This window comes from Chiloscyllium plagiosum, chromosome 21 (assembly GCF_004010195.1).
Source record: "Chiloscyllium plagiosum isolate BGI_BamShark_2017 chromosome 21, ASM401019v2, whole genome shotgun sequence".
Taxonomy (NCBI): domain Eukaryota; kingdom Metazoa; phylum Chordata; class Chondrichthyes; order Orectolobiformes; family Hemiscylliidae; genus Chiloscyllium; species Chiloscyllium plagiosum.
In genome coordinates this window covers 29,822,193-29,834,826 of record NC_057730.1, presented here as the reverse complement: position 1 = coordinate 29,834,826, position 12,634 = coordinate 29,822,193, and the positions used below count along the sequence as shown (strand labels likewise).

Here is a 12,634-nt window from a genome sequence, read left to right as displayed (position 1 = left end):
GTTCCCTTATCAAAGGAAAGATGAAAAGCAAGAAGTAACTTTAAAGCAGATCTTGTCCTCAATGAACATACTTACAATCAGGAGCAGACATGAGAGCTCATTGCCATGCTCCACCCTTGCATGTCAGAGGCCAATTATAGTGCATTCACTGGCAGCCTAAATGGTACACAGATGATTTCTACTTAATACAACTCCCAAATTATTTCTAAACATAACCATCAGCTACAAAATGAAATTGATAAATGAGATCACAAAAACCTAGAATCAACAAGACAACTTCTCCTGTCACATCAATATCAAATTTGGAGATCTTAAAGAAATACTTTATTAAGATTCAATTTGAATGAATTTATACACAAAAATATAAGAATAATAAAACTTTGGCACACGTACTCAGAAGAGGTACCTTCCCAAAGGCTTGAAAAACTCTTCAGAATTAGTACCGCGGAGTTGACAAACAGATCAGGCAATCCAAGAAAACCATTAACCATATTTTGGGGATCTACTTCTGCATATGTTTATTGATGATTGCACAATATTTCACATCTTTCATGATTCCTCAGATGGTGAAGATGCCCATGGCCAAATGAACCAATACACAAATAATACCTAGGCTTGGCTGACATGGAACAAGTAACATTCATGCTCTATGTCAGCAAATCTCCAAATCTAAGCATCACTTCTTGACATGTAATGGCATCACTATCACTGAAAACCCCACTACTAAGATTCGGGGGGGTGGGGGGGGTTACCACTGACCAGAAAATAAATACTGCATATAAACACTGTGACTACAAGAGCCAGTCAGAGGCTAGAAATCCTGTATTGAGCAATTTACTTCCTGACTCTCCAAAGCTAGTCAATGATCTTCAAGGCATGAATTAGAAGTGTGATAGAACACTCCTCACTTGCCTGGATGACAACTCCAACAACACTCAACAAACTTGGAACAATCCAGGACACAGCAGCCATTTGGTACCACATCACTTCCTCCAATACTGGAATTCATGGTCAGAACAGCAGTGTTCCATTAGACAATGTGAGGCTGGAGAGACCAGTGAAACATGTTGAAGTGGTGTTGGGATTAATCGAGGAATTAATCAGTTGCAGAAATCCATTTTATCCTTGATAATAATATTGCTGAATCACAGATGGGAGTGATGCCCACTGCGATTGAAAGGCCAGTGGAAAATCAGGAACTGAGGTGTTATACAAAGTATATTCTGGCATTTTTCCTAACTGTATGTTAACAAGGTCACAAAACCACAGGTTGAAGCAGGAGGAGAAATCAAAGAATAAAGATAAGGAAGCTCAAGTTTAAATATCAGAAACCAAGCTTGATCAAATGGTTGAGAAGAAAACAAGAGTAGATGGAGGACAGAATGGACGTTTTTAGTTTGGAGAAATTAGCTGAATTACAACAGAATGATGAAAAATGAAAGCAGTTTTCAGGAAAAAAAGCATACACACAGAGGTAGAAACTGAGTGCATCCCAGAACGTTGTATCTTAAAATGAAGTCTTGATGAGGAAACAGAGCCCATCACATATTCAGGCAGATGAAAAATGGGCAAAATTTTGTCAAGTGGCATTACCGGTGGCTTAAAGAAAAGAAGCACTGCAGGTAGCACATAAATTACTAATAGAATGTCACTTGGGAGCAAAGAAAACACAAGCCAAAATGAAAAAACATTTTATTGGCCTGGACTGCTGAAGAATGTGGTTGACATTTGTCAGACATGACATGTTAAACGTATCAGGTAATTGCAAAACCTCAGCCAGTGATAAAATCAGGACCCTTAATATTCATGCCTGCATTTGAGGAACTTTTACAGAGTCTAAATTGATTGCACAGGAACCCTACCTAAAACAAAAAAAGTGGGAATCAGTATTTATTGACCATAATGGATGCATCTACTAGATTTCCAGAGGCCACTCCATTAGACAGTATCATGGTTAAAAACATTGTAGAAGAGTTATTCAAATTTTTTTCTTTATGAGATACAGACTACCCACAAAGATACAAGCAGATTAAGGGTCAAATTTTACATTCAAATTATTGAAGGAAGTTATGGATATCTTAGGATAAAACAATCCAAATCCACTGCATATCATCCAGGGAGCATTAGAACTGAGGCATCAAACTTAAAAGACCATGTTGAGGGCTTATAGTCAAGACTATCCAGAGGATTGAGATAGAGGAACTCCATTTGTATTGTTTGCAATTAGGGATGCATCAAATAAATCAACTAGATTCAGCCAATTTGAATTAGGTTTTGACAGGAGGTGAGAAGACCACTGAAATTAAGGAGAAATTGGTGAGTTAGAGTTCAGAGACCACATATTTGGACTATGTGTCAAATTTTAGGCAGAGATTAAAAAGCACAGGTGACTTGGCTGGTGAACCTTTAAAGGCAAGGTTTAGTGGGCCTTATCAAATCGACAGGGAACTGAGAAAGGTAAATTATTTGATAAGAACACCAGATAGAAAGAAATATCTCAGTGGGTCATATGAATATGCTCAAAAGGTATATTGATAGGGAATGAAAACAAAAAGAGGATGTGTTACTGGTGACAACAGAGTGAAGAACCCAGCTCAGACTATTCTGAATTGGACATTCCTCAAAATAAATTGGACAATGAGGAAGTTCTCAAAAATAGGATAAATTACTGAATTACTTTCTAAGGGAAAATTGAAATGACCTGAAAGAGTCATTACAATCACACAGAAATATGTGGGAATAAGCTGGAAAGTACCAATCTAATTATGCGTGATGTAGATATAAGAAATGCTGTTCCAATTAAGCAACATCTTTACAGAATTAGCCTTCTTAAGATGGCACAAGTTCAAAAAAAAATTGAACCCATGTACCTCCTTCACAATAACATTCAACACTGGAGCCTCCCAAGGATGCATTCTCAGCCCCATACGGTACTCTCTTTACACCTGCAACTGTGTTGTCAAATTCCGAATGAATGCCATCCACAAGGTCGCTAACAGCACCACCATAGGACGAATATCTAACAACAAGTCAAAATACAGAAAGGTGATAGAGGGCTTGGTGACATGGTGCAATGAGAACCTCTCTCTCAACATCGGCAAAACTAAAGAACTGATCATTGACTTCAGACTTCTACATCAACAGAACTGAGGTTGAGAGGTTGCAGAGCATCAAATTCTTCAGAGTAACGATAACCAACAACCTTGACTTCTCATCTTGACGTGATAGTCAAGAAAGCACAACACCTCTTCTTCCCCAGGTGGCTCAGAAAATTTGGCATGTCCATAATGACCCTCACCAACTTCTACAGATGCACCAGTGAAAGTAGACTGTCCGGATGCATAACGGCCTGGTATGACAACTGCTCTGCCCAGGGCCGTAAGAAACTACAGAAGATGGTGTGCACAGCCCAGTCCCTCACAGAAGACAACATTCCATCCAAGGTCTCCATTTACACTGCTCGCTGCCGTGGAAAGTCTGCCAACATTAACAAAGACCCATCGCATCCCAGGTAATGATTTCCTACAACCTTTTCCTGACTGATCTCGCTTAGCACATGCCCTGTGCAATGTAACCTGTATGCCTCCAAGTCTTTTTGATCTGTATTTCCTTGCTTATTATGGTTTGCCTGTACTTATCATATACAAAGTTTTTCACTTACTTGGGTACACACGACAATAAATCAAAGATAATTTAATTGAAGTGGGCTGCAGTGAATGGAGCTCATCTACAGTGATGGTGCCAAAACCAAATGGTACCCAACGAATGTGTGGACTACCATAAAAATCAACGTAGTTACAAAATCTCATTCATATTTTGCACTCTGCTTGGAAAATTTTATTGGCAAAGTGGGACAAGCAATTTACATTTCAAAATTTCAGAGTACACTGGCAAGTATCTTTATCCAAAACAATGAAAGGAAATTTTGGTTTTCATGACACTGAATGGACTGTACCAGTTTAAGATACGCCAGCCACACATTAAAGAATAACCAAGAAGGTCATTTTTGGATTCCACAACTGTGTGGTTTACATTGATGATCTGGTAATTTTTAGTCACACCGGCAAGGAATATTTGGAGCACCTACTAGAAGTTTTCAACTGACTTCAGGAGTGAGCTTGGTGATAAACCTGGCTAAGAGTGAGTTCACAAAAGCCCAAGTCACATCCCTTGGCCACGTCATTGGACGCAGACAAAAGTACTTCTGGGATGTGAAAATAAAGATTACTGGGGAGTTTCAGATACCACGGAAGAAGAGGTAAGTACTACAATTCCTGGGATTGAGCAGTTTTTAGCTGAAGTTTGTACTGAATTTTAGCAGTGCAGTTGCTCCACTGACTGACTTGAAGAAATGCAGAGAATTTCAGTGGACAGAAGAATGTCAGAAGGCATTTGACAACCTCAAAAACTGTTAACACTGCCTATTACTACATGTAATTATGCAAAGCCACTCAAGGTTGCTATCAATGCAAGTGATGTGGGTGTCTGCGCTATACTCTTGCAAGAAAATAAGATAGAAAGACATAACAGGTATTTTTTTCAAAAAACTGAATAGTCATCAACATAAGTATCCCACAATTAAGACGACGACCTTGAGGTTAGTGTTGGCATTGTAACATTTCAAATTTACATTGTCAGTAATGTGTCTGAGACAACTGTACACTGATCATAATCCCTTAATGTTTTTAAGAAAATTACTGATGTAGATTGAGCTTATTATTGCAGCAATTCAATTTTTAAATTACGCATGTGGCAGGACAAAAGAATGTATTTGCCGTTGCATTGTCACTTTGAAGAAGAAAAATTGAGGCATTCAGTGGCAGGGAATAAATGGATTGAAATGGACTGTAGTCATGAACATTTGCAAGCTTAGAGTCAATTTAATGTATCTGTATTATAGTCTACGGATAGCATAAAACTAAAAGTTTTAAAAATTAAAAATCCCATGCAAGGACTGCACAAAACACTATATAGGACAAACAGGAAGACAGCTAACGATCCACATCCACGAAACAACACAACCAGCTATCCCACACGCCACACACGCAGACGACAAGCAACATGGATTTGACTGGGACAACCCTACCATTATAGGGCAAGCGAAACAAAGAACAGCCAGGGAATTCCTAGAAGAATGTCACTCATCCACAACTCCATCAACAAACACATTGACCTGGACCCAATATACCGGCCACTACAGTGGACAGCTGAAACTGACAACCGGAAGTGGCAGGGACAGGCCACTATAAATGCCGGAGGAAACACCACAGAAGCGCTTCACAGGAGGCTCCCAAGCACTGAGGATGTCACCTAGACAGGGGATGAAACGTTTGCAACCAAAATTTCCAGCTCGGCGAACAGAACCACAACAACAAGCACCCGAGCTACAAATCTTCACCCAAACTTTTAAAAATTAAGCCATCTTTGCATATTGATGGGGTGTAGGAGGTTATGAAACTATGGTTTATAGAGGTGTATTTTGTCTTTTTTTTAAACAAAGAGAATGAGAGAGGCAACGAGCAACCTGCTTAAAGCCAATAAAGTAAACAGCTTGTGAGACCTTGGGGTTTTTTTTAAAAACTGAAACAACAGAAGCAGCCTGAATGGGTGGGGTCAAGCTCCCACAGGACCAAGCTTTTAGGTTTCAGTAGGAGTTGCTGGGATCTTGATGTGGAAGCTGTTTTTCCTCTCTCTGTTGCAGCTAAAAGCTAGGGTTCTCTTTCTGCTGCTGGAATTGTATGTGAGACTATCTATTTTACTGACTTTGCCAAGGGGATGTTTATAGGATGTTATTACATTAGAACAGTTAATGAGTATGTTATTATTTTAAGGATTTCAATAATTACAGTTCGTCCAACTTTTATTTTCATTTTGTCTGCATTTTAACTGCAGTGTATGATTAAATTGTGCTTTGCTTCAAGCCTGGTAGTTTGACCAATCAAACTGCATATGGAATGCAATGCCTGGCATTTGCCTTTGGAACAAGAAAATGTGAACGTCTAGGCCATCTCCTTGACATCTTTTGAAAGAATTTGGTCTGGTCCATAACAATGTTGGATACATCTGGTAATGGTCCAGATTTACTGGTAAAATGAACCTGAAAATTCCATTCAATATTTGGGTAAAAACAACAGCTGGCAGGAAATCGGTGGCAAACAGGAAAGTAAAACTGGAACTGGAAGCAAGCTCCAAAGCAATAACGCAGCCATAGTCGTTCAGTCCTGAATAGTCTCGTCTAGCCAGGATTAGAAACAGTACTTAACCAATAGAAAACTTTAATATACAAACTACAACTATCCTTAATAACATGCACTTGCAGTAGGGGTCACTGTACATAAACTGAGAGTTTGATGTTAATACGACTTCTGACATTCCATACTCCCCAATGTAGCTGAGTAAATGAAGCAGCATAATCAGCTCAAAAACAGTTCTATTATCAAGATCGTAAATCTCAACCACCAAGGTTACTACAAATAATTCAAAATCACAGCTCTACAGATATCCAAATAGCTCTCCAAATTAAATTAGAACTTACCAATAACGGATTCTACTGTATTGCTAGCAGGATAAAATGGAACTGCTTTGGCATTCATAGTTGACAAAGTCGAGGGAGATGAAGTATCAGATCCAATACTAGATGCCAAACTGGATGTTATACTGGAAGCCAGTGGATTTACCACTGAAAACACATTTAAAAGATTCTGTAAAAGGACAGAAACAATTTGGTTAGAATAAGAATGAACTTACGAACAAACTAATTAATAATAATTAATTTCTAATTGCATTTAATAAATGCAATCATTTTCACATTATGGAGTTTCATAAACTCCATTGTGAGAAACAAAAAATTTATAAATAAAATTTTTCCAAAACTATTGATTTTTGATTTTGAAATTGAGCTTTTCCCAGTTGTGGGAATAGCACAACGTTATAAATATTTTTCAGTCAAATTATTCAGGATCTTATTAATCTGTAATCAAAGGACAAATGCTCTATTGCACTTGCTGCATGATAACCGAAAAATAATTTTTGCATCATAACTTGAAATGTTGTAATTAAGGCAGTCAAGTGCTGAGTAGAAATTCTGTGGACAATCTCAATTCCTAATATCAGATTAAGCAGTAGAACTGCTCTTGACCTTGTCCAACAGATATGAGTTACTTACTCCCTGTGTAGATGAGGAAAAGGGAGGATGAGCCAGCTGACCACGGCACCATGGTGCAGGAGGCCAATCAAGAGGGGGGGGGGGGGAGAAAAGGGAGCAAAGACAAGTTATAGTTATAGGGGATTCTATAATTAGGGGGAATAGATAGCATCCTTTACAAGCTAGATAGAGAGTCCCACACGGTGTGTTGCCTGCCTAGTGCTGGGCGCAGGACATCTCTGACTGGCTTGAAAGGATATTGGAGTGGGAGGGGAAGGATCCGGTTGTTGTGGTCCACATTGGGACAAACAACGTAGGCATGGCTCAGAAGACCCTTCGAGCCTGCTCCACTGTTCAGTAAGATCATGGCTGATCTTTTCATGCATCAGGTTACCCATCCATAGATTCACAACCCTCTGGGTGGAGAAGTTCCTTCTCAGTTCAGTCCTAAATCTGCTCCCTCTAATTTTGAGGCTATGCCCGCTTGTCCTAGTTTCACCTGCCAGTGGAAACATCCTCTCTACTTTATCTATTCCATTCATAATTTTATATGTTTCTAAAAGATTGCCCTCATTCTTCCGAATTCCATTGAATATAATCCCAGTCTAGTCAGTCTCTCCTCATAAGCCTCAATCCAGAATCAACCAAGTGAACCTTCTCTGCACCCAGTCGAGTACCAGTACATTCTCTCTCACGTAAGGAGACCATAACAGCATGCAGTACTCCAGGTGAGGCCTCACCAGCACCCGATACAGCTGCAACATAACCTTCCTGCTTTTAAACTCAATCCCTTTAGCAATTAAAGGGATTATCAAACACTAGGAATTAAATTGTGACTGAACAATAGGATATCTTCAAAGAGGAGCTAATTGAGGTATATTTAGAGGTGTAGTCCCTGAACAGGAAAATGGAAAGCAAACAGATCCAGAGCTCCCCAGATTTTAAAAAAAGATTAAATTAAAATGAAGCGCGCTTATGACAGGTGTCAGGTAGAAAATACAACTGAGAACCAAGAAGGAAAAATGGAAATGGCGAGATGGGGCAAGAACCTTATTAGACACACAAAACATTTATATAAATGATTTTACTGAGAATATAGGAGAATTATTAATAAGTTTGCAGATGATATCAAGATTGGTGTACAGTGGACAGTGAAGAAGTTAATCTAAAATTACAAACAGATCTCGATCAATTGGGTCAATGGGCGGAGTGGCAGATGGAGTTTAATTTGAATAATTTTGGTAATACAAACAAGGACAACATTTAATTAATTAACGATAAGGTTCTGGGTGGTGTTGTAGAACAGAGAGAGACCTAGGGGTTCAGGTACATAATTCTTTGAAATTTGTGTCACAGGTAGACAGAATGGTTAAGGCGGTGTTTGGCACATATGCCTTCATTACTCAGAATTTTGAGTAGAGGAGTTGGGACATTATATTGAGGTTGTGCAGGTGGTTTGTGAGGCCTCTTCTGGAGTGCTGTGAGCAGTTCTAGTCACCCTGTTATAGGAAGGTTATTATTAAATTGGAGAGCGTTCAGAAACAATTTACGAGGATGTTGTCGGGAATACAGGGTTTGAGATACGGAAACATATGGGAAAGACTGGGACTCTTTTCATGGAGCATATGAGGTTCAGGGCTGGTCTTGAGAGGGGTTTATAAAATCATGAAGCGAATAGACAAGGTGGATGACAAAGGTCTTTTCTCAAGAGTAGGGCAGTTCAAAACTAGAGTGCATATTTTTAAGGCAAGAGAAGATAGATTTAAAAAGGAGATGAGGGGAAACCTTTTACACAAAGAGTGGTTTGTGCGTGGAATGAACTGCCAGAGAAAGTGGTAGATACAGGCACAGTTACAACATTTAAAAGATATTTGGATAAGTTATGAATAAGAAAGATTTAGTGGAATATGTTTCTCTGCTGTATGACTCAAAAAAGAGATGGTGGTCAATAAGTAGAGAAAATCTCAGAGCATTCGTGAGGCAAAGAAAAAATAAAAGAGTTGCAAAAGGAATTGTGCCTTTCTGGGAACCAAGAAAGGAGAATTGCACATGGAAGTAAGAAGCTTGACTGAGGTTTTAAGTGAAAATATTGCATCTTTCTTGATCTGAATTTACTATGCAGGCAGTGGTGAAAAGGAAGAGTCGAAAGTGTGGTGCTGGAAAAGCACAGTAGGACAGGCCCTAAATCAGGAATGAGCCTTGAGAGCCAAGGGAGTAGAGAGATGATTCGGAGGTGGGGGGGGGTTTGAGGTGGGACTGTGGGGGGAAGGTAGCTGAGAGTGCAAAAGGTTGAGGTGAAGGTGGGGGTAATCGTGATAAGTCGGAGAGGAGGGTGGAGCGGATAGATGGGTAGGTCAGGTCAGGTCATGAGGGCGATGCAGAGTTAGAAGGCTGGATCCGGGATAAGGTGGGCAGAAGGGAAATGAGGAAACTGTTGAAGTCCACATTGATCCCTTTTGGTTGGAGGGTCCCAAGGCGGACGACGAGGCCTTCCTCCTCTAGTCATCGGGTGGTTGGGGTTTGGCAATGGAAGAGGCCCAGCAGCTGCATGTCCTTGGTGGGGTGGGAAAGGGAGTTAAAGTGCTCGGCCATGGGGCGGTGAGGTTGCTTCATGCGTGTGTCCTGGAGATGTTCTCTGAAGTGCTCTGCAAGTAGGTGTCCTGTCTTCCCAATGTAGAGGAGACTGCATTGGGAGCAATGGATACAATAAATGACGTGTGGAAGTGCAGGTAAATCTATGATGGATGTGGAGGGGTCTTGGACAGGCGTGAGGGGGAGGGGGGGGACGTGTGGTGGGAAGGAAGCTGTGCAACAAGAAGGATTGAAAATTGAGCAGCATGTGTTGGTATATACTATCAATACTGGCTGTTAAAATGTTAGGACTGGATGAGATGAACCCAAAGATACTGAAAAAGTGACAATGCAGTTTACATGGTATTGGGCAGAGTCTTTCAGAATTCCCTGGACTCAGGATAGATGCCAGAGAACTGGAGAATTGCAGGCTTCAGCTCTTGTTCAAACCTGAGCCCAGCAATTATAGTCCAGTCAGTTTCATATCAATGATGGAACAGTTCATGAAACAATTACTTACGACAGAATAGTAGTCACAAGGAAAAGATGGGTTGTTTACGAAGAACCAGCATGGAATTCTAATGCTTGATTAGCTTGGAGTTTTGGAAGAGGGAATAGAAAAGGTCAATGGGGATAATGGTGTTAATGTAGTGTACATGGATTTTCAAAAGGCATTGAACAGATGTGTAAGAAATTATAACTCATGGAATGAAAATAACAGTAGCAATGTGATACAAAATTGGCTCACCAATATGTAACAGAGTAATAGGCAATGGATATTTTTCAGGCTGAAGGGAGGTTTGTGGTAGTTTCCAGATGTTCAGTATTAGGATCCTTGCTTTTCCATATATCTTAAATATCTAGTTCTTGATGTACAGAGGAAAATTTCAAAATTTGCAGATGATACTAACTCTGATTATGATATGAAACCTGGAAGCAATGTTGGCTGTGAAAACTGTGTAGAACGTTGAAAGGACATTGACAAGTTGGTGGAATGGGTGAATAAGGTCAATGTGAAGAACAGAGAAGTGTTGCATTTCGATAGGCCGAAAAATGAAGAGATAATATAAATAGATGGCACACTATTTAATGGGGTGCAGAAACAGAAGGACCTGGTTGTAGGCATGCATACATCACCAGAAGATAGCAGGACAGGTGAAGCAAGCTGGAAACAAAGCATACTATCCTTTAGTTATAGAGGATCAAGGTAGAAGAGCAAGAAGGTTTTTTTGAATTTATACAAAACAAAACATTTGTTAGGTCTCAGCTCGAGTTCTATGTACACTTTTGGCTCCCACACCATAGGAAGGATGCAAATACATTGGCAAGAGTACAGAGGAAATGCACAAAAATAGTTCCAAATTTCAGATGACAAATTTCAGTTACAGGGACATATTGGAAAGGGTCAGACTGCTCTCATTGGAGATAAGATGACAAAGAGGAAATCTAATAGGTGCTTTCAAAATCATAATAGATCTGGATAGTAGATAGGTAGAAACAGATCACACCTGTAAAAGAATCAATAGCAAATAGAGACAATCTTAAAGTGGTTTGAAAACACAGAAAATGTGATGGGAGAATTTTTTCCATACAGAGAGTGATTCGTGTCAGAAATAAACTACTTAGAAGTGTGGTGGAGGCAGAGTCAATCAAGATATTCACTGGAGCATCAGATTAGGATATGGGGGAGAGAAAAAAAAGAGGAAAATGGCACCAAGTCATATTGCTCTTTGCAGAGCTATTGCCAACATGATGGGTCAAATGGCCACCTTTGGTGCCATAACAATGCTATTATAGGAAACAGCCAGCCAGGTATCACTGGGCCACTCAATAGGGAAAGTGCTTGTTTTTGGATATAAAAGTTGAAGTTGGCAAAGTAGTTGTTCACATTCCTATCATCTGCTAACACGCACTGCCCATGCTCTCACAAGACCACCATTTAAAGTGAGGTACGAGATAGCTGCAAGCAGTATCAGAACAATGTGCCAAGATGAGAGGAAAGGGGAGAAACACAAAAGATGTTTGTGGAGTGGGTAAGAAATCAGCATTAGTGCTCCCAGAAGATCCTCTGTAATAAAATTCATATCACTTTAATGTGAATTAATGTTTTCTAAACAAAATAATATTTTTGATCAAATTGTAAAAGTAGTGCAGGCATAATGATGGTGTTCTAGTTGTTTAAATTTCTCTAGATGAAACAGTGTACTGAAACCATGTCAAATATTCAGCTAATTGTTTTCACTGTCTTTCACAGGATGTTGGTACACTGGCAAGACTTAGCATTTGTTGCCCTTCCATAACTGCCAATGAACTGAGTGGTTTGCTCGTTAATTTAAAACAGCAGGTAGGAGTTAACCACATTTCTATGGGTCTGAAGTCACATCTAGACCGAGTCAGGCAAAGACAACGGATTTCCTTCTCGAAAGGACAACAGTGAACCAGATGCACTTTGACAAAAAAAGATATTTTCATGACTAACATTTCCTTCAATTCCAGATTGACTAATGAGCTGAATTTAAATTTTGCCAGGTGCCACAATGGAATTTGAATCAGTTTCCCCAGACCTTTAATGTCATTGTCACAATGTCACCATCAGCTCCTTAATTGACAATCATTTTTTCTGCACTGAGCAGCTACCTGGCAATATCAATGAGGCCCAATCTATCAGTCGTAGAACCATCACATTCAAGATCAAATTTAAATTTCATCTCTCACTCACCTGTTTACTATCATGTTCATTTAATTTCTGGTTGCTCTCTAGTGTTTGATTCTTATGTTGTTTTGCCTGCACGTAATCAAACATTTGTAAGCACTTCAGTTCCGATTCAAATATCTCAGCCAATACAACCACAATAACATCTTACTTCATCAGTTTTCAATTCTATCTCTCCACCCTAGATGGCAAAGAGTGAAGATATT

General features: G+C 39.6%; 1 protein-coding gene across 3 annotated transcripts in view; it reads right to left on the bottom strand.

The window, feature by feature from the left end:
- Window positions 1-12,634, bottom strand: part of unkl (unk like zinc finger) — a 125,423-nt gene that overhangs the window by 32,461 nt on the left and 80,328 nt on the right. For 2 of the 3 annotated variants that reach the window (XM_043711632.1, XM_043711634.1), the window contains 2 exons: window positions 12,435-12,500; window positions 6,536-6,701 (listed from right to left, as the gene is read on the bottom strand). In XM_043711632.1, the coding sequence (XP_043567567.1) occupies window positions 6,536-6,701; window positions 12,435-12,500 (232 nt within the window). The remainder of the gene's footprint in view (window positions 1-6,535; window positions 6,702-12,434; window positions 12,501-12,634) is intronic. The other variant, XM_043711635.1, reaches the window with a different exon arrangement.